Raw genomic sequence first — 22,244 nt, 5'->3', positions numbered from 1 at the left:
AACCAAGCAAAATCAAGGTAAGTGGGCTACTGTCACCTTTCAGTGATCTGGAATCAGCCTCCTTACATTGCTAGTAATATCCACACATATGTGGGGTCCTATACAAGAAATAACCAACAGTACAATCCAAGCAAACAATGCAGCTCACAGACGCACTGCTGAAGGCTTCCCCAGAGGAGATTGAATATACAAATATATTAATATTAAAAGACAGATGCCAGAAATTCTTGCCCAATAACTTTGCTGAACCTTCAGTTCTTTGCGTGGTGTATCAGAGATGCAGAACGGAACAAGAAACGTCAGAAAAGGCAGTTAAAAGAAGACCAGAATGTACACATAAAATAGATGATGCATTATACCGCTGCTTAAGAAGATTCAACTTCAATGATGAACCCAAAACATTTATCGTACACTAGACCACAAGACATTCTTTCATATATGTTAGACTTCTTCGCCCTCTTGAACATTCCAGAATTCCATGAGTCACATATGCAAGCACATTTATTATTGCATTTGTTTTTTTATAATTTCTCAAATAACGTCAAGGTCTTTCATAAAGGATTCAGAAATTAAATTAACATGACTCCGTAGCTATGTTTGAAAAGTGGGCTTTGGAGAGTGATGTTCTTGACTACTGGTGTTAAGAGACTTTGTAAACTGGCATGGATTTTTTTTACAAGCCACTGCTCCCTTCACACAAATCTCATTGTTGTATCTTATAGAAGCCGATTGGTTGATTGTAGCCTATTCAGTGACTGATCATTAATTAATTTAGCGATCTGAAATGAAGAATGCAACCAGACAGTTTTCGTTTAAATAAAAAACAGAAGATCCTATGGGAATTTGAACCAGCAGTGCACTAAAAGTAGACTTTTGTTGTGAGGATACAATTGAGGAGATAAATTTACAAAGAAAGGACGCACCAGAACATTTGGTCACAAGTTGCTCCAATGCAATGCCCTACAGGTTGAACCTTGGAGGATGGTTCAGCTGCACATGCTACACAGGGCCACCTCTCATTTCAAAGAAAATGCTTCTCTGTCAAGTACGAAGATTTAAAAAAATACCAACCCAGTATTCCCTTTGGTAAGCAGGTGATGTTGCATAACAACAGGCTTAACGACCACTTGGTGGTATATACACTATTAATTTCTAATGCCGAACATCCCCTGTGTCAGACAATGTTGCAAATTCAGCATTTTACCTTTAGTGACTAAATTAAACTGAACCAAATGTATTTATAGAGGTCATTAAAAGAGTGTACCAATATCCATGGATGTAACCATTAAGAAATATACTTTTGGAATGGATCTTTCAGAGTTTAGACTACCAGAAATAAATACTTAGTGATTAAAAATGAGAACGGGCACCTCTGAGCCTATCGTACTGTTCATTCCCTTAACCTAGAAAGGCATCTCCATATATCAACCATGATTCCGTTTATTCAGCAGCACTCCTAATCTACACTGGATTCAGCCTTCAGTGCCTGGCATGTTCTCTGGGGAGGCACATTTGCACATGTGCAGCTTTTCTCCCAAGGATTAACTTGCATCAATATGTCCTGTTAAAAAGAAACAATATTTGTAGTCATTATTAATACAGGCCAATGTGCGTTGGCAATATAACTCAATATTACAGTTGCTGCATGGATTCCTTTTGTAGTGATAGCCAAATGTAAAGGGCAAACCAAAAATTAAATAAAAAAAAATAACATGAGTTTTAAATACAAACTTTCACCACCGTTTTCTGTGACTAATTTGTTGAGCAACTGAACCTTCCCCCCCCCCCCCCTTTCCAGCTACTCTTAATCATTGTCTGAGCCATTGGGTGGCAAAAAAAACAATGCGTCATTGAAAGTATGCCCATAAGCTCGGAGCCGGTAAACACCGTACATCATGACGTGCATGTAGTTTGGGGATATTCCAGTAAAAGAGACAGCCATGTCCGAGCAGCATCCTTCCACCACTTCCTGCGGACTTTTCTCCATTGCCTCTCTAATAAGAGTTCCAACAGATTTCGTGTTGAAGATGTCCTTGCCTTCAGAATCCTCTGCATTTTCTGCAAATATTCCACCATACTTCAAACACACTGCTAGCTGCTTATCTTCCGGCAGCTTCCATATCATCCCTGGCTCTTCAGGGCACTTATCGGAGTCTTTCAAGACACTATAAAGCCGGCTTAAAGATTCTATACTCAAAACAATGCCTCCTTTCATGTCGACATACTCAAGTTCTCCAGATTTGATAGTATGGCCTATATAGAAAGGTTGTGCGGGATCCTTTTTTAATAAAAAATACTTCAAATTTTCAATAACAGCAAAAGTTGTGGGGTATGCCAAAAAAAACCAGTTGTAGCTATCTTTGTAATTTTCATACGCATATTGGTAGGCTTTCCTCATCATTTTCCAATCGTCGGCGGTCCCCAGGGAAACAGAGTTGAACACCTTCATGGTTTCGGAACTGAAGAACTCTGCCTTGTCACAGTGTCTGCTCCACGTTTCCCTGACTGCTGCCCAATGACTGAGATCCTTAGGTTTTACTAGTATGAGGCAATAAACGCGTATGCTGTGACTGAGGTCAAGGCGCTCTGCTTCAGACAGCTTCAGAACTTCTTCCTTGTTGGGTGCTTGAATGTGGTGGTGCTCATGGTGTGTTCTGGTTTCCTGACCGGTCTTTATATGCCCCAGCATTGTCACCACAGCACAAAAGATGCCTCCAAGCATGAGACCTTTCACAAAAGAGCTGCTTTCGGAAAGCATTTTTTTCCTAAAAAGATACAAACAGGATACAGATTAGTTAACTCTGTAAGCATTTAGACTGCAAAAGAACACAATTTTGTACAAAGACTAATGAGCCATTAGATTTTTATTATTGAAGGCTGTTGAAGGGAAGATTACTGGTGTAGTAGACCACATTCTAAAAGTACTCTTACCCAACATTGACTGCACAGCGGTTTATTTTTAATTGTTTTACTCAAGTCAGAGAGCTGTAAACAAGAAAACAAATTTACAAATACATTCATTGGAATGATCAGATGTACTGGTCACTCAGCTATACAACGTTCAATGACTTGAGAATGTGCTGGCTGAGAGCCACAGGGTTTCAAACATATCTAGCATTTTATATCAAGGCACCTAAGCTGACAAACTCTTGTTATTTCCTACTAGATCCAAAGATGAGCAAAGCAGAAAATAATCTGCGTGACTTGTGAAGAGCTATTATATACCATGAGCGAGAAGTGTGGAAACGAGATCTGCCAATTAAAACCCGCTCTATAAGGGAGTTGATAAGCTAACACAGTGTGGAGTCTTCTCAGTGGGGTGGAATGTAAGGCTTTTTGCGAGGATGGAATGTTGCTATTTGAAGTAAGAAGGAGTTGAAGCTGTGAAGCTGGCAGAGAGAGCTGGAGGTACCTGTAACTGCATCTTTCCAATAAAGATAACCATCTTCACTTACTGAGTCGGAGTGGATCTTTACACTGTCACTGCTTGCTTCACTGAGACTGAACTGTCACCCGTTTGATTCACGTTACATTTGGCAGCTAATTTGGAGTACTGCACCTGATCCTCGAATTTTGTCAATGCTTGCGCTGTGCTTGGGAAGTTATACATATCTTCCCTGTATCCCACTGATCTGCGCAGTACTTTAACCTTGTGCCACAACACCACATTTCCTTTCAATGTCTTGTGTGCCCTACCATTATTATCATCATCTGGTTTTGCAAGTTATTGCCTCCCCCGTTTGCATCAACAATTTGTGCTAAAACTGCTACTGGTGGGGCCGAAGCGCATGAATCCTGCGTCGCCACCTATTCGCGTTGTGTTTTGTACACGCACTAATTAAATAATAACATTCACCGGCCTCACCTTCCATTACTGGAGTTCTTCCACGGACGTTCTTCCTGCAATATTCTTTCTGTGTCCAATTTCCTTCAAAGAAAAGACGCACAGAGGCATGCTCGACGGCGGCCATTTAAGAAGTTGGGAAATTCTCCACATAGAAACTGTGCCCAATTTCCTCTGGATATCGACGTACGACACGCACGGTGGCCATCTTAAGAGATTGGGAAAGCATCCAACAAGAGACTTCTTCACAAGAACATAGTCTTTAACTCATTTTCTTGAAATTAAACCACCGTTTCGTAAGATGCTATTTAGATTGACTGAACTTCAACTATACTTCATTAACACAGCACATTTTGAGGTTTTTATTTTAATTTATTATGATGATTTGTTGTTTGCATTAACATTCATTTTTTTTTTAGGTGGGACTTCAAGTAACTAACAATTCTTCTTGTTACAGGTGGGACTCGAATTAACAAGATAATTGTTCAATTAAGATTTGGCTTAATTAGTTTGTACTTGTTATGGCTGACCAGGATTTAGCTGCTCCTCCGTCCTTTCTTCCTACACCTTATGAGCCTGCCATACCTTGGAAGGAATGGAAAACATTGTTCTTAACGTATATATTGGCAACTGCTGCAGATAAATATGGTCGGTATGCAGGCAAGCCATATTGCTCCACCACTTGGGTGTTGAGGGACGTCGTCTGTATGAGAATCTTCCTGACATTTCTCTAGGTATGGGTGATGGTCAGCCAAGTAATGTTTATGACATGAGCATGCAAATGTTGGACATGAGGTTTGTTAATGTTCTACTAGAGACATACATTTTTTGGTTGTGTACAAAAGCTAGTTGAAGACATTGTAACTTACGTTGCCGCTCTCAGGGGACTTTCTTTAACTTGTTTTGAAAGGTCAGTGGACTCACTTATACGTGATCAGATTGTGAGGTGTACCAACAACAAGAGGGTGCGTGAAAAATTACTTATTAAGCATTCTACATTAGTGTGTGGTGCTCCTGGTCACATTGCTTCTAGCAATAATAGTATGGCTAGGAATGTAACTTGTAGAGCATGTGGCACGAGGAGACATCTTGCCAAAGTGTGTAGACCTAAAACCCAATATGTACAAGAGGTGGATGACATCTGTGAGAATGTTCATGAATTAAAGTTGTGTGTGGATGGCTCTAGTGTTTCTGAAGAAGTATGCAGCAACAATGTTGTGGATGGTGGTATTGCCACAGCAATCACTGAAACACGACAAACCTCACTGCACCATAAGTTTAGATATGAATAATGTGAGGATGTTAGTCGATTCGGGCAGTTCGTACACATTGCTATCCAAGGAATTGTATTACAAGGTGTGGGGTGATATGAGTAATATGGAGTCTTGGGACAAGTCTGATATTAAGGCTGTAGGTTATGGTGAAAAGACCATTGATATCCTGGGCCTTAAATAAATGGTAATTTCCTTCAGTGGGAAGAAGGTGCGTGGTCATGTGTATTTAACAAGACAAGGCTCCAATTAGTTGGGGTGGCGCCATCAAAAGGTCCTGGGTATTGTGCTATTCCCTAATGCTACTGAGCCAGTCAAGTCTACTGTTGTGAGGAATGTTGATGCTTATGAAACAATTGTGATGGAGAAGTTCCCCAAGGTTTTCTCTGATTGGGGAATCTTAAAAAAATGTTTTCATAAAATTATTCTTAAGAAGAATGCAGTACCAGTTGTACATAACGTGAGAAATGTACCCCATCTAATGAAGGGTCCTCTCCAATTGTAAATTGTAAATTGTTGTGTCTTGTAAAGCGCACTGCTACCCGGAGGCCTCGTAGCGCTATAGACCGCTGGGGAACCCGTCCTGGCTTTCCCTGTGAGATAGTCCCTCCTGGGGGTCTCCAAGGTGAAACCAGGCATCCCCGGCGTTTGTGTGGGGCCGTTGTGGAGATGAGGCAAGCTAATGCCCAGAGTTGCCGAGTGTGCTCCCTGGTCGGAGTAGGCACCGATGCGAGAATTATCAGTCCGCTGATCCTGGTCCAAGACCCTGCCGCGTCGGGAATCGAACCCTGGTCCCGGGCCGTTCTCTGCACTCGGGTCTGCCGCCTCTAACCAGTGAGCCACACCTCTCCACCTAACCAGTGAGCCACACCTCTCCAAGAATAACTTAAGAACTTAACTTAAGAAATTATTAGAGCAAAATATTATTGAGCCTATCGAGGCCTCAGAATGGTTGGTGCCCATTGTGGTCGTGCCCAAGGATAGGGGCAAGATTAGTTTGTGTGTCAATTTGCACAATTTGAATAAAAATATATGGGTCGATAGGCAACCTCTGCCCAATATTTCTGAAAGGCTGACTGCTATAGGCAGGGGAGTGATGTTCAGTGTGATCAATATGTCAGCAGCATATCACCAGGTTGATTTTAGTGAAGAATCAAGGCATCTAACCTCATTTGTTACACCGCTGGGTGCATTTCGTTACCACAGAATGCCATTTATTTTGGTTTCTGCCTCAGCGGTGTTTCAGAGGGTCATGCAACAGATTTTTGTTGGCATAAATGATGTTCTGTGCTTTCAAGATGATGCGTTGGTTGTGGGAAAAGACAATGCACCCCATGATGAAGTGATGAACGAGACCCTGAAGCGAATGGAGAGTCACAGGTTGACTATAAAAAAGGAAAAACGTCAATTATGGAAGCATTGTGTGACTTATTTAGGGGACGAGATATCCAAGACAGGGATTAAGCCTAAGAAGAATATTGTGTCTGCTGTTAAAGATGCCCCATCTCCCTTCAATAAGAAACAGCTTAAATCTTTCTTAGGGCTGGTGGAATACTGTTCCAGGTTTGTGAATGGGTTTACGGAGATTGTGGAACTGCTGAGGTTATTAATGAAGAATGGCGTTGCATTTAAACGGGATGACATATATGACAAGGCGTTCAACAGGGTGAAGACTTGTTTCCTCCATGCCACTCTTGGGGATTTCAATGTCAAAGCGAAGACTTTCATTACTACTGATGCCAGTGCTGTTCTGACAAGTATATGACAGAGAAGAAAAGATTATTGGCTTTGCATCTAGGGGACTTAAAGGAGCAGAAATATCATATTCTGTAATAAACAAGGAGGCTCTGGAGTGTTGTTGGGGCATTAAGCATTTCAGATACGTTGTCTGGGGGTTAACTTTTAAAGTTCGCACAGACCACAAGCCCCTTGTATATTTGTTTAAGGGGGTAGAGGTCTGGAGGGGAGTGTGACTCCCAGGATTTCTAGATGGATGTTATCGGTGCTTGAGTACAACTTTAAAGTGGAGTATCTGAGAGGTCTAAAAAAATGTGGTAGCGGACTATTTATTAGGATGCCAGTGGATGTGGTTGAAGAGGATATGGAAGTGGGTGTTGAGGTGATCAGGTGTAGTGAGGAACAAGCCTTCGACAAGGAGGAGTGGGACACTGCTATGTCGAATGATGAGGTTCTGCAACAGGTCACTGTTGGACTTGGCTCTTTTCGCAGGGTCATCCCTGAACTTTTTGCCTTCCTCCTGTATTTTGTCTAACCTGTTTTTGTTGGTTTTATGACTCTGGGCACTTTACCACTGATGATCAGTGCTAAAGTGCATACGCTCTCCCTATTGTAAATTGATGTATGGATTAGTGACTCCATGATTGGCGGATTTAGTTTACTTGTCAGACCCTAGTACAGTGCAGTGCATGTGCTCAGGGCTTGTAAATCAAAGGCTGCTAGTGGGCTTGCAGCACTGGTTGTGCCACCCACAGAAGCAGCCTGTAAAAGTGTGTTTTGGGTCTACCACTGCACAGCCTGTGTGCAGTCTGGTACTGACTGGGAAAGTGCACCAACTTGCCAGTCCCTAAACCTTCCCTTTTTTCATATCAGACACCCCTACGGTAGGCCCAAGGGCAGGGTGCATTTTAGGTCTAAGGTAGGACAAGCCCTGATGTGTGTGGCATGTCCCAATACTGAATTACAGCCATTTTCGTTTTTCACTAATACAAGGCTACCTATTCCACATAGGCCAGAATGGGCAGTTAGATTATTACATCTTATAATCCTAACTGACTCAGGGAACTAAGTAGAATTTAGTGTTTAGTATGCCTGAACTCAGAATGATAAAATACATCTTTTAGTGGAGTTGGTTTCTGTGTTTGAAAATACCCCTTTTAGAAACTAAGTATTTTCTTGTCTAACTATCCAAGCCTGCTCAGCTAGGTTGTATATTCCTTGTCTTGAGTTTGAGTGACAGGGACTGGGGGATTCCAGGAGACAGGGTGAGTCAGCCCAGTAGTGAATAGAGAGATCTACATCAAGATGGGAGGGAGGAGTTGCACCTGGGACCTGAATAGGGCTTCCCTCCATAATTCTGGCTCCACCTCCTGTGGTCCTGCACTGTGAAAGGAGAGAAGGAGTCATGTTAACAGAGTGCTTCAGGGCTATGCCTTCCCTCCACAGTGCTGGCTCCACCTCCTGTGGGGCGTCCGATGTTTCTGCCCTGCACTGTGCAAGGAAGGAAGGAAGGAAGGAGTCATGTAAACAGAGTGCTCCATGACTGACCAGAACTGGTTTTGACTAGGCAAATGACCCTCTGCCTTCAGAGGGCAAAGGATTTTGTGGTATAAATATTGGGACCCTGATCCCAAGAATTTAGATCACTTTTGGACAACAAGAAGAAACCTTTGCTGAGGAGTGGGAGCAGAAGAAACTGAGGAGAGACTATCCCTAAGCTGAAGTGCTGCTTGGGGGATTGGCCTGCAGTGGTTACCTGACTGCCAAAGAAAGGAAAAAGGGACTTTGTGTACTTTCATCAACTTGTAAGGATCTCCAAGGGCTGGAGAGAAGAGCTTGCCTCCTTTTGAAGTCTGAGGGACAACATACTTCAACCCCCAGCTCCCCAAGAGTTCTTTGGAAGTGCCTGCTGCTGCTTTGGGCCTTCTGAGGGACTGTGTGTCGCAAGGAGCTGGAAGCATCTTGCAACATCGAAGAAGCGTGTCGCCATCGCAGCCGTCGCATCACTGAACAAGGGTGTCGCAGCTGTAGCTGTCGCATTGCACCGCAGAAGCGCCTCGCATCCACGGAGAAGCGTGCCGCCATTGGAGCAGCTGTTATTGCATCACGGAACAAGTGTGTCGCAGCAGCAGCTGTCGCATCGAGCAGAAGCGCCTCGCATCGTCAGAGAAGAGTGTTGCCGCCAAAGCCGATGTCGTCTCATCACGGAACAAGGGTGTCGCCGCTGCAGCAGCGCATCGAGTCGAGACTTCTCGCAACATCGGAGAAGCATGCCGCATCAAGAAGAAAACAACGTCTTTATTTCTTTGCACCAAAATTTTATTGCATCGCGGCATTGCTTGCCGCATCGCCCCAGAAACGCAGTAAGGAATCAACGCATCACCATATTTGCAACACTTTCGTTGCAAATATATGTCGCATCTTAAAGTACATTGACTCAAAATGTCGCATTTTAAGATCTAAAGAGAAGTAAGCCAATTCTACTATTTTAAGCACAGTATTGTGGATTTTTGTCGTTTGTGATCTTGTGTTAATCTATATAAAGAATACTTATTTTTAATCTACAACTGTTTGGTGTCCATCTGTAGTGTTCTCACTGGATTACTGTATGTGTTCACAAATGCTTTACACACTGCCTCTGAGATAAGCCTGTCTGCTCGTGCCAAGCTACAAAGGGGGTGAGCAGGGGTTATTTTAGGAGTGTACCCCTTACCCTGACTAGAGGCAAGGGTCCCTATTAGTCACAAGTACCTACCTGTGCCAACTAGAGACCCCCAAATCTAACAGTCATGAGTAGTGTGATGGATGGATGGCGAGGAAAGCAAGTTCAAGATACTTGCTTCAAAAGTTATTGCCACGTTGAGACAGAGTTGAGTGTGAGCGAAGGGAAGTTGTAGAGAAGGAATCAATTGGTGCCGCACCCAGGCCTTAGCAGTAATATAATGAACATAGCGCATGAGGGGCACTTAGGCAGTAATATGACAAAGAGTATGGGGAGAGGATGTAGCCTTGCAGCTAAAGCGGTTGACCTCAAAGCTGAGGAACCAGGTTCAAGTCTCTGCAACGACGCTCAACATCCTGTGATTCTGGGTAAATCAATTAATATCCCTGTGCCAAACAAAAATGAACGTGTCCTTCTGTAACAAATCTGGTGCTCATGTAAAGCGCTCTGATACCCAATTTCTCGGGTCTAGTTCACGCTATATTAAACTAAAAAAAACAAACAAAAAAAAAAGAGACTTGTGCGTCAGTCATTTTGGTGGCCTGGCATGGACAATGATATTGAGGAGGTTGTTAAGGAGTGTTAAGCGTGTGCCAATAGTGACAAGATGAAATTTGTGAGGCAACCGTCCCTTGCATGTGTGGCTTTTCCCAGGCGTCCATGGGAAAGGGTGGCAATTGATTTTCTCGGTCCCATCTCCAAACTCGGTTCGCGTAGTAAGGTGTTGATGGTTTTAGTGGACTACCATTCTAAGTGGTTTGTCGGTGAGACTGCTGATTGCAGTGAGACAGAGAGTGATCGGGTTCATGGAAAGGGTTGTCATGAATGAAGGAATACCTAAGACCCTTGTATCCGACAATTGGGTTCAACTAGTATCCAAAAGGATGCAAGAGTTTCTGTGTACGTTGGGAGTCAAACATGAAAAGGTCGCTATGTTCAGACTTCAAGCAAATGGCTTGGGTGAAAGAATTAACCCCTTGATAATGGACAACATTCAGCTTTCGATCTCTAATTGTTAGAGTGACGCCTCATTAACTAACTGGGGTGTCCACATTTGTCTCTCTTAAGGGGCGTGAACCTGGCGTGATTAAAGTCCCTGGATGGCTTAAAAGTAAGGATTGTTGATGGGTTGATCTTGCTGCTGTAAAGAGTGATGTTGCGCAACAGCAATTGAGTGCTACAAATTACTACAATATCAGGAAAGGTGTTTGAGTTCCTGACAAAGTATGGTGACTGGGTTGTAGTAAGGCGAGGAGGAATCGTCACCAGAGGTGACAGTACATTTTCTAAACCTATGCAGGTCAGAACTGTAAATACGAATATTCTCATCTTAACCAAAGGTTTTGCTTGGAGTATTGGAAATGTTTCTAAATGTCGTGCTCCCCAGCCAATTCTTTGTGATTAATGTTTTGTGATTACCTGTATTTTCTTTTCTTGCATTGTTTAGTAGGATATTTTGTAGGATGCTTTTGTTACTATATGTAAGGGGGAAGATGTGTGGAGTCTTCTCAGTGGGGTGGAATGTAAGGCTTGTGGCCAGGATGGAATGTTGCTCTTTGAAGTAAAATGGAGTTGGAGCTGTGAAGCTGACAGAGAGAGCTGGAGGTATCTGTAACTGCATCTTACCAATAAACATAACCATCTTCACTTACTGTGTTGGAGTGGATCCTTACACGCAGTCTGTATGCTGCACTCCGTGTGGGAATACACATAAATTGGGTAATAGTGACAACTGTGTTGGCATCTCTCAGAATCCACATCAGCATGGTGAAAAGCTGTCAGACCCCATTGGGGAACAACAGAACAGGCAGGGGCTACTGAGTACCAACCCTGGTGCTAAGGTAGTTTGCCACGGGGTCCATCCTGCTTATGACTCTGCAAACTGAGTGAAGTAGAATGATTTCCACACTTGACTCTAAGGGTAGCGAGGAGGAGAAGTCCTAGGCTTATTAAGGAGGTAGTGTGGGGACACAAACTCAACATCCATATAGATAAAATACCATAATATCCAGCCCACTGCTTACCTTTCATTGAAAAAGAAAGTACTTTAATCGCACTGCAGAACCAAATAATACACAATCCGAAAAGTCAGTTATACAGGGTTGTCATAAATTGTGTTCCAACTGTGATGCACTTCACCCACACGATTTCCTGGTAACTGTTCTTCCTCCTGTTATGGTTGAGACCTTGCTTTTGCTGCCCCCAATACAATGACATTGTTTCCCAAACTGTGGACGCGAAATGATTTTTGGTGGGTTGCGAAAGACAACGTAAAAAATAAAGATGCCTTTGAATTTCTTTGTTAAATGGTCTAATTTGCCATGATTCAAAGAGAGGAAATGCCGGTTTATTCTTTTAACACAGGGATTGGTGTTTACTTTTCTTTCTCTGGCTGCAAAGTGAGAGGAGTTTTTAAAGAGAATTATGTGAACATATAGTATGTTGTTTTTAGTAATACACAACAAAATGCAAATATCTGTAAATAAACTGTATGCATCCAGCAGTTAGAAAAGCGAAAAGGAAGCACTTGTTTTTGTAATTCCGAAGTGTGCTGAAAACAGATTTTAATAGGATCAAAACACAAAGACACTTGGTGATGCACAAAAGTACATTTTCACAGAAACCCGATTTCCACACAGTATCATTTGTGTGCTATATAGTTTTATCAGCAAAACTGTCTCTGTAAATTTAGTGCCCATTTCAATGGAAAATGCGCTGTCTGTAAATGACAATGCACGACCAAACAATGCTTTAGTTACATTAAAAAACTGGGCCAGCGTCAGGTCCATTAAAAATTCAGTATGTCGCTAATGTTTGTTGTTCTTAAAGAGGGTCGTACTTCTAGAATGTTTGGGAACCACTGAACTATTGTATTAGGCAGTATTTAGCCTCAGGTAAGGAAATATAGCTTCTGAAGCAACCCTCTTCAATGCTTTTTGCATTCCCTTTTAGCACACTGTCTCAAGCGGGTGTGGCAGACTTGCATGCCTCAGTCTCTGATCCCTAGGTGCAGGCTAAGCCCTGCGGTTTACCTGCTGGCCGTTTGTGGCATTCCGATCTGGATTTTCTACTGTCCTCACTTTTGTGGGGACACAAGCCGTAGCCTTAATCGGTAAATGGTTTGCAGGACAACCACGATGAGGTGGAAATCTGTGTTAGTACTGGTCTCTGGCAGTGGCAGCTACAGGCAAGCACTCAGAAGGTAGTTGTGGCCCACTGACTAGTGGTGTCTTTGAGGCGGTTGCAGCCTGCAGTTCGATAAATGCTCTTGGCAGCGGCTTGGCTCTCCTATCCTCGTTGACAGCAGCAAGCTGCTCAGCAACATGAGAATACCAGCTCGAATACAATCTTGATACAGATCATTCATAAACTCTGCAGAGAGACCAGAGAAACCACTTCACAGCACAGGTCACTCATGGATCACGCTCTTGCCAGTCAGCTTCCTCCATGTGCTCCTAATGCCAGAAAGAAGCTGAGCTTCTCCTTCTGGGCAGTGTCTCCTTTAGCAAGGCCACCCATGCTTCTTCCCTGCCTCAGTAGACCAGCTTCTAGACTCGTTAGAGAGACACTCAGCTCCTCCAGCATAACTTATTACCTTCAGGTAATATCCCTCATCTCTGGGAGGCTGATCGTCTGGCAGACTCCAGCCATTAATGCACAGCAGTTCTTACTTGGTGGAGCACTCTCGTCCTTGGTCCAGATAACTTGGGACTGCAACAAAGTGCCACTTCTCTACACATTTTCCAGACCGGATGTGGATTACTTGTGTAAGGCTTCAAAACTGTTTAAATAGGTTTTCTTTCCGATGTCACTTCTAGACTGTGCTCCAGACAGCTTCTAAGAAAAGGGATGGCTCAAAGAGCAAGTGGCAAAGGGATTGTCTCTAAGCTGGACCATACAAAAGATGCGCACAATGATGTGTGAGTTCTGTGCACCTGGCTGTTACCAGTCTTCTTGAAGCAGTAATTGGAGACAGACTCACTTTGACCAACAGAAACCACAGTCCCACCTCTTGCCTCTAGCCGGGTCTGGTGGCTCAGTGGACTAATGCGTCCACTGCAGGGGCCTGTGTTCGACCTCATGGTCACAGGTTCAAATCCCGGCGGGTCCACTCAGCCTTTCATCCATCTGAGGTCGATAAAATGAGTACCATTGAGTTGGGTAACAATAAACATCTGTTATTCAGCGCCAAGAAACCGCTGGGTGAACGTGCGCTTTACAAATACACATGTTATGTTATGTTATGTTATCAACTACTAAACAACAATGATTTAATAATCAGCAGTACTTAGCTAACAAGGACCTCATGGAATTTCAAAAAGATATCTCTTTCTCCATCCTCCGCACTGCAGCGTCTGTGTCTCAACTCACCTGCCACAGGAATAAGGCAATATGCTTCTACTGTCCGTGGGTAGCTTCCTTATCCTCTATGTTGCATCATGGTAACTCATGGGTATCTAAAAATTTACCCCATTGGTCCCAATACTCAGCCTCACACTGCACACAGTGTTACTACCATATATGTGACACATGCCCTTTACACATATAATATGCACACAGGGTGTGAATGCAAGGTTTAAGGTTTCACATCTCAGCTGAGCTTTACATGAGGGGGGTCAGTGGAACACCTTCTTACTGACATAGAAAAAAGGCCTAGTCACAATACGGATAAAAAAAAAACCAGTAGATTGCCGTTGCTACTTTATGCGATACACCAATTGTATAGACAAGAGTCTGTGGCCTACTAGGAGCGCATGCTTGGTGTATCCCTTGAGGTCAAAGAATAGGGCTGGGCCATCACTCTGTCAGGTCCAGACTTATGTCTCTGCACACACGATACACAAGTGTGATGCCATGGACAAAATAAAGTCTGCATGCCATTTTCACTTGCTGTCGGACACTTAAGGAGGAGTACACACCCGATTGGTATATTCAGGTCACAACATAAGTAATTATTTTATCATGCATCTTCATGAGATAATTGGCTGCTACCTAAGTGGCATGAAGCCAAGGATAATAAAAGCAAGCAGCACACTAGTGAATGCCATTTCGACATGCTTGTTCAGAGCAACGTGGGGTTTGAAAACTAATTTAGAGGCTTTACTCAGAAACTATCTGCTGCGGCTTTACTCAGAAACTATCTGCTGTTGACTAAAGCATGTGTCAACAAAAGCCCGTTTTACAGCACAATGGGGACACAAACATCCAAAAGAGTAAAAGCAGAGTCTTGAATTGATTATCCGGTGCGGGATTACTCTACAAAAAATTTAGAGGTGCCTTCTTTCTTAGTGGGGAAGAAAAAATGACTGCTATTACCCATGTATTTTTTAACTCTTTAGCAGAAAGCAGACACCTGCACACCCTACTCAGTAAGTCTGTCTCTATTGGCTAACGTTGGGGAGGGCGTATATTTGTTGTTTTTTTTTTTTAACCAGGTGGGGGCGCAGCAGAATCCCTTCAGCTTTAACCCCTCGCCAATCTGTGATGTCAGCACGGTACAAGGTGCACTGACGTTACAAATTCACCACCGGAAGGAGGAATCTGGAGGTGAGTGTTCTCTCCCACTCCGGTGTGTTTTTTTTATAGCCCCTGATGCCTCCTTACGTCTCAGGGAGGCATCGTTGGAAAGGGGAGGGCTCTCACTTTTCCAAAGATGGCTCCCTAAAATTGTTTTCTGCTTCTGGGTAGCAGTTGTGACGTGACCGAAAAACAGGAAAAACATTATGCCATAGGGACTGCTGTTTTGGGGTCATCCCTTTTGGTGTGCATGCTAACTCCCCCGGAAACATACTTATTATTATTTTTAAAGGTGTTTGACCCTCCGTCCCCCCAGGTGAAATAACTTTTTTTAACTGCATTTTAATTACTTTATTCAAAATAAAATGAATACAGAAAATAAAGTGAGTTGATGGTGTCATACATATTCTTACTGCAATAATTGGATAGAGGCAGCGACAACAGGCCACACACGATCATCAAGAAAACACATCTACATGCCCAGCCAAAACTGAGGTCCACCTCATAAAACCAAGGAGACATAACAGACATTATGTAAGGAAGCACTTTTACATACCTGGTCATCAGAAATGTAACGTATTAGTCCTACACACAATTAGCCTTCTGCATCAGAACCACTCTTGATGCTCAGATCACTATTCTCCTGGAAGGTAGCCAGCAATTGAGCTCACAACATGATGGCATCCGCTGCCCGAGACATTCTCATGTGGTTTTCTTCTGCCAGTCTCCACTCCAAAGTATCGCACAACCAAGAGGGGTTACCCTTGTACCCATCTACCCAATGACCACCCATCATGTTACCAACAAGAGGGCCAGCTGGGCAAGTCAGTAAGGAATTTTACGATCTTTAGGGCGTACCACCACTCCCAACAAGCAAGCCAGTGGCCTCAATCGTATACTAAACCCAGTGACCACCTCAGTGCGTGGCACTACTTGGCCCCAAAAATCCAGAACTTTTTCGCATTCCCATGCAAGATGAATGAAATTGACCCCAATTACACCACATCGACCTCACTTAGCGCATCCAGCTAATCATTTCATTAAGACGATTCAAAGTGACACAAGTATGGTATACAAAATACAAATGCAGCAGCTTAAATCTGTTGTTACAAGATATGGTACGCACAACACACACTCCCAATCCGAATCAGAGATCGACGCGCCCAGATTTTTTTCCCAGGCCACTCGTGCTGGGAATTGTTGGGGTTGAATATCACCCCTAAGAGCCTTATAAAAGAGGGTAATAAGAGGACATCCCTCTACCCAGCCAAAAAGACTATCTAGCATCCCCGAGGGCCCAGGCACAGCTCGGAAGTCTCTCCAGCGCTCCCTCGACACACTCTTCAATTTAGCATAGTGCAATAAGTGGGCTGGTCCAACCCCAAAAGAATCCTGAACTTCTGGGAATGTAATAAAGATGTCTACGGGGTATAGATCATCCACCACCAGGCATCTAGCCTCCCTACATTGCTGCATGGACCGGTCTACATCTATAGTTCCAGCTCAAATCCGCGCAATGAATGACCTTTTATCCTTTCGCAAAGCCATAAAAACCCACCTTTTTAACTAGTTATGTTATGTACACTTCTGGACCTCCTACAATTCCATCTTGCTGTCCTCTGGACATAGGCAGCTAGCGCCGGGACGCCCATTGGCTGGGGCAGCCGTGCGCTATACAAGCACATCTAACATAGTCCGAAATTTAGCCAGGTCCAACAGTCGTAGCTTCCTACTGAAGGGGGCTTGACGGAGAATCTTCTGGACTACCTTGTCCTAAAGTTCCGCCATGTGCCAAATTAAATACGGAACCCTATGATCCGATCTGCCCCTTCGCATCAACAACTAAGGCTAAGTGTTGCCACCAAACTCGGTTCCCAGGAGCCATTTTCCAAATTCTCAGACTCTGTGAGACACCTAGCAACATGCTGCAAATGTGCAGCATAATAGTAAAGCTGCACATCCAGACTGCTAATCCCCCATCCTCCAAATCCTTAGAGAGTTGCCAGCTCCACCCTGCTACATTTATCGGGCCGTATGAGGTCCACCAAGAGGCTATCCTGCTTGAGGAAAAAAAATGATTCAGCAGGGGAAACAGAGAATTCTTTATGAGGTACAGGCAGCACAGAAGAAATATTATTTTGGCCATAGCTGCCCGCCCCATCACTGAGAGGGGAAGGTTATTCCAGAACTTAATGGCATGCTCTAGTCCACTCAGCAAACTGTCCACATTTTTAAAGTTCAGTGTCTCCACCCCCATAAGTTGTTTCTCCTGTAGACAAACAATTTGAATCATATTACACCTAAGGAATGAGTGGTCCATTAAACGGACCCTCGCAGCCCTCTTACATTCCATGTGACAATATTAAATTAATCAGCCATCACCATAATAGAGCCTTAGGCGAGACATCCCCCGCCCCTGCCACCTCAAATATCCATCCAGAGAAGAAATTGGCTGCACCATCGAAAGATCCACACTGTCACAACAACCAACCCCAAACAGGGTGTTCCAAAAATAACCCCCTCACCCCGGATGGATATGTAGTGCATCACAATGCAAATCCAACTGTGTTCTTGCTGTCAGGACCCACAGCCTAACCCTACCCCACCCAACCGTGGCCTACCACAAATGCAGAGATTCTACCCACTAAGACACAACCCAGTCACAGAATATCATTCCTTCAGGAAACACTGTAAACAATCACATGCATAATATCATGTCCTTAAAAGAAACTAAGCACAGTACATGCCAATTAAAAAAAAACAGTCAATCCAACAGCCCAAAATGATGTAGGCCCCGAACCCCAACACTCTACATTCAATGCAAAAACAAAATCTGCCAAGAGTTCTGTGTACTGTTAGAGGAAACCAGTAGACAGCAAAGCAGAGGATAAGACCACATTAAGGAGCTCATTAGGATTGAGGAAAGACCGCCACCGCCAGCCCTGCAGTGAAGGTCCTTCCGTCCTCCGACTGCGATTTTCCCCCTCCCAAATTTGTATGGCGGGGGGAATCTCAACGCGACCGTGGCAGTCAAAAAGACCGTCTGCCACAGGCAATCCTTAGGATTGCCTGGCGGAGCGGTCTTCATCAGTAATATTGCGGCAGTGCCTAGCAGTCCCTTTGCAAGCACAATCTGTGAAGCAGAGAGACAGAACCAGGGTAGACCAGTCCAGAGAGCAGACACGTGCAGCGGCAAGCACTGACGGAATGCTCTCGGATCCGGGTTCCGAGAGGCAGAGCAAGCCCAAAATGTGCATCTCCCGCACACGAGCAGGAACCAACATCTCCGGACGCCCGATGATGCTTTAACAAACACGGACAAGGTACTACCAGACCTTATCATAGTCAGGCTAATATAATTAGACCCATCCGGACCCTAAAAATACAGGTTCACGTCCCTTTTCACTATTTTCTCTAGCTCCTGAAGAAAGCCTACTTGACCCCTCCTGGGCAAATCAAGGCTGAAACATGTCGACCTTTTTATGGACATTAACCCCTTCCATGCTCATGACGAACCCCAGCCGTCATGCACTATGGTGCTTGTGTGCTGATGACGGCTGGGGTTCGTCACGGCCCGCCCCTGTTCGTGCTGTTTACAGCACACCAGGGGAATCGCGGCCGCATCGAAGGGGTTAAATAGTGTGCAAGCCTCTTAATTCCCCTTCCTACGCACGCCTAAATTTTTCAATAAGCCTGAATCCAGGCCTAACAAAATTTTCTTCTGTCTGGCCACCCAAGCTTTTTATCAAAGAGTTTTTTCATTCACACCATCACTACTGTACCAACCAGGTCAAGATATACCGCCATCCGAGCCGCGGTACGTGGATGACGTTTTTTTTTATCGGTACTCGAAACGAAAAACTAACAAACCCTGGTTACTCAGGACAAGTGATCCGTTTCCCCCATTGATTTTTTGACGATACAAATAAAGAAGCTGAATGGATCACAAACTCTTCCTTCTCCCCCTTTTGATTTAACATACTTCCATGCTATGAGTCATAGCAAAGACTGTATGGGAGCTTGTCCAACCACTCCTTCATAAAGGGTATATCTTTTATGTGGACAACTTCTATACAGGAGTACAGCTGTTCAGCGTGTTGTACAAAGCTGGCACTGTGGTATGCGGTCCAATTTGTTGTCTCTGCAAAGGACTCTTGCAGGAGCTTGTTTGTAAGTAGCGCCAAAAATCCTAGAGTACTGTAATGCATGCCAACAAACTACTCGTAGTCAAATTCTCCAAACCATGATGAGAGCACTTCCCCCAGTCACGGTGTAGGGTCAGTTGGCCGAAGTTCACAAGCCCACCTTTATTACAACAAGTACATGGAAGGAGTGGATAAGACTGAGCAGGTACAACACAAGTCGTAATACTCGCACATGGTATCAGCAGAAGCCGTTTACTAAAGCATACAAATAGAGATGGATTGAATGTGTGAATTAATCTCAGCCACTGGTAATTACTCAGGGCAGCATCCCAGTCCATCGTTATTATGCACACTACGCACCTCAGTTTGGACCCTGCTAAATACAAGTCAGTCTTGACCCCCCTCCAATGGGAACAGTCCAGCCATAACTGCCAAGCCAGGTATTTCCTAAACCGAAACAGAAGCAACCCAGGACTGGTTTTGAACTGATTATTGGCTCATCAGTCAGGTATAGCTTGGTTCCAGTGACACAGTGTGTACGGGACCCACATCTGGGCATACCCGTGCCACTTGGGGTGACTTAATAAAGCATAATGGTGATGGATGGAATGCTTGTATTAACTCCAGTCACTGGTAATTACTCTGGGCCATATCAATGGATTGGGATGTGTCCCAAACGATTGCCAGTGGCCGAGATTAATTTAAGAATTCCATTGATCACCTTGTTGTTTATGCATAGGAAGCTGTTTACCAACCTGATCAATTGACAATATACAAACCATATGTTGTTTACCGCAAGACCACCACAAAAAGACAGATGCATTTCCTTGACTTTCAGTTGACCATCATTGAAAGTCTTACTGTTGAAGAAGCAGTAGCCGCATGTTGTCATTGCAGTCTACGCTAAGCAAGGAAAGAGGCTGGAGACTCGCTGTTACTGTCCATCTCAGCAATCCCTATGTTTTTCAACTTGCTTACATAGTACCATACAAAAGTGAAGTATTGGGAAATTGACCTAAGTATCCTAGTATAAACCTTTTAGTGGCTGTGCATGGATTTATACCTTCCATGGCCAACTATTTCACCAGACAAGCAGATTTTTAAATTGTGTTCTCTAGCTGACAAATCTTTGACTTGCTTATGGGCTGCTTGCCACCTTTATCCGCCATCAGATTGAGGTAGATATTCTGTTTGCATATGACAAGTGCATTACAGTCACTCCACTGCACATAATGGTGAACGGAAAATAGGCCACAATGTCACAGAATACCATAAGCAGCAAAACCTGAAGCTTTTAGTAGTTTTTGAAGTGCACTTTAGGGGACTTAGGAAAGTCTTCCCCAGCATGTTTACCTTAGTTTCACAGGTAGATATGCTCACTCCATTTAGGGAGTCAAAGCCTTAAGGCAACCTTGGACAACCCCCCAAAAGAGTTGGATTTAGCACAGTGAGTGCTCTAAAGGCGTAGAAAATAATCATCTTCTTGAGATTCCAGTAGATGCCACGGAAGGCGTTAGTAATGGTTTATTTGGCAAGTATTTGGGATTAATCAGGATTTTGAAGACGAGAGAAACATGAACAGGTAAAAAGAGCTTAGGCTGATTGTGTTTTCCCAGGGGGGGGATAAAATAGGTAGAAAGTAGATAGTCAAGGTAGTAGAGGTACATATGCTGAACCTTATCTTTACCAAAGCACTCAACCCCATCAGCACCTCACTCACCCTGAAACTCAACTACTCCCTCACTCAACTAAGCCGATAACTCCAACACATACAAAATGCAGCAGCCAGGCTCCCACTCCCACCACAACACACACCCTGCACCTCAAAGAGCTTCACTGGCTCCCCATTCACAGCTCTCTTCAAACTCTTGACACACACATACAAAGTCTTACACAACACTGGCCCAGCAAACCTCAAAGCCGCCTCAGATTTCAGAAACCTCCCAGACACCTATGTTACGCTGCACTACTACTTGCACACATTCCACACATAAGCAGCACAACAACAGGTAGTAATGACTTATCCTACCTTGCTCTGAAAGCATGGAATGACCTGCTCTTACTCATCTGCGCTGTATCTAAAATTCTTGCATTCCTCACGAAGCTGAAGACATGGCTCTTCAACTAGGTGAGTCCATGGATCAGCCCGGACTGCTCCAGGGTTTGCTTCGGGATACCCTTCTGGGTGAAAGCATGCTTTACAGATACAAATAAAATTACAGAGAACTCTGCATCCAACAGTACACATGTCATATTTGTGTCCTGCTTGCCATGTTCAGCCGCCATTGTTGTGTACAGGTTTGCTTGAGGTGCGTTTGTGTGCTAGTTGGTTAATGACTGGGTGAGTTGGGTTGACTGGGATTGTCGTGCTGTGGCATATGAAAGCACAGGGCTCTTGAATGGCAGCTGTGAGCAATTAGGCTGTTGGCTGAGTGGTGTGTGAGCCCTGGTCAAGCAGCAAAAAGGGTAAGGCACAAGCCAACTCTAAATTAACCTGTGATCAACCCTCTGGTAGCTTGGCGCAAAGCAGTCAGGCTTAACTCAGAGGCAAGGTGTGGAGTATTTGTGAAACATTTCAAACAGTAATCAAGTGAAAACACCACAAAAAGGATGCCAAACCAAGTTAGAAAAATAGAACTGTCGTTAATAAATTGAGCAAGACCAAAATTACAAAAATCTAATTGGTAGAAATGGAGACATTCAATTTGAAAGATTTTAGTGTAAATAGCACCAAAGAGCAAAAGGGTACCAACTGTGGATATCTGATCGTGCCAGACTGAGACAAAGTCACAAGTCCAGACCGAATGCGATAAAGCTGGCCAGCTACAGGGACCCAGTTCGGCCCACTAAACACAGAACATCAAATCTAGGGGTGGGCAGAACTGCCGGAGTTAGATTCAGTTGAATGTCATGGAATTACATTAAAATTCTGAGACAGGGCCGAGTGGGCATTTGGTGCCATTTTCTCAGTGCAAAATGCACCCTCACATCCAAAAATGGATGCAAAG

General features: G+C 43.9%; 1 protein-coding gene across 1 annotated transcript in view; it reads right to left on the bottom strand.

Annotated features, from left to right (window-relative positions):
- Positions 1-483: 483 nt before the first annotated feature.
- C1GALT1C1 (C1GALT1 specific chaperone 1) overlaps positions 484-22,244 on the bottom strand; it is a 90,092-nt gene continuing 68,331 nt past the window's right edge. Inside the window, exon 2 of the mRNA XM_086918511.1 lies at positions 484-2,765. Within this exon, the coding sequence (XP_086774637.1) occupies positions 1,805-2,758 (954 nt within the window). The 5' untranslated portion in view covers positions 2,759-2,765 and the 3' untranslated portion in view covers positions 484-1,804. The remainder of the gene's footprint in view (positions 2,766-22,244) is intronic.

The sequence above is a fragment of the Lissotriton vulgaris genome, chromosome 4_1, assembly GCF_964263255.1.
Source record: "Lissotriton vulgaris chromosome 4_1, aLisVul1.2, whole genome shotgun sequence".
NCBI lineage: Eukaryota > Metazoa > Chordata > Amphibia > Caudata > Salamandridae > Lissotriton > Lissotriton vulgaris.
Note: the sequence above shows the minus strand (reverse complement) of the source record. Positions and strands in the feature narration are given on the sequence as shown.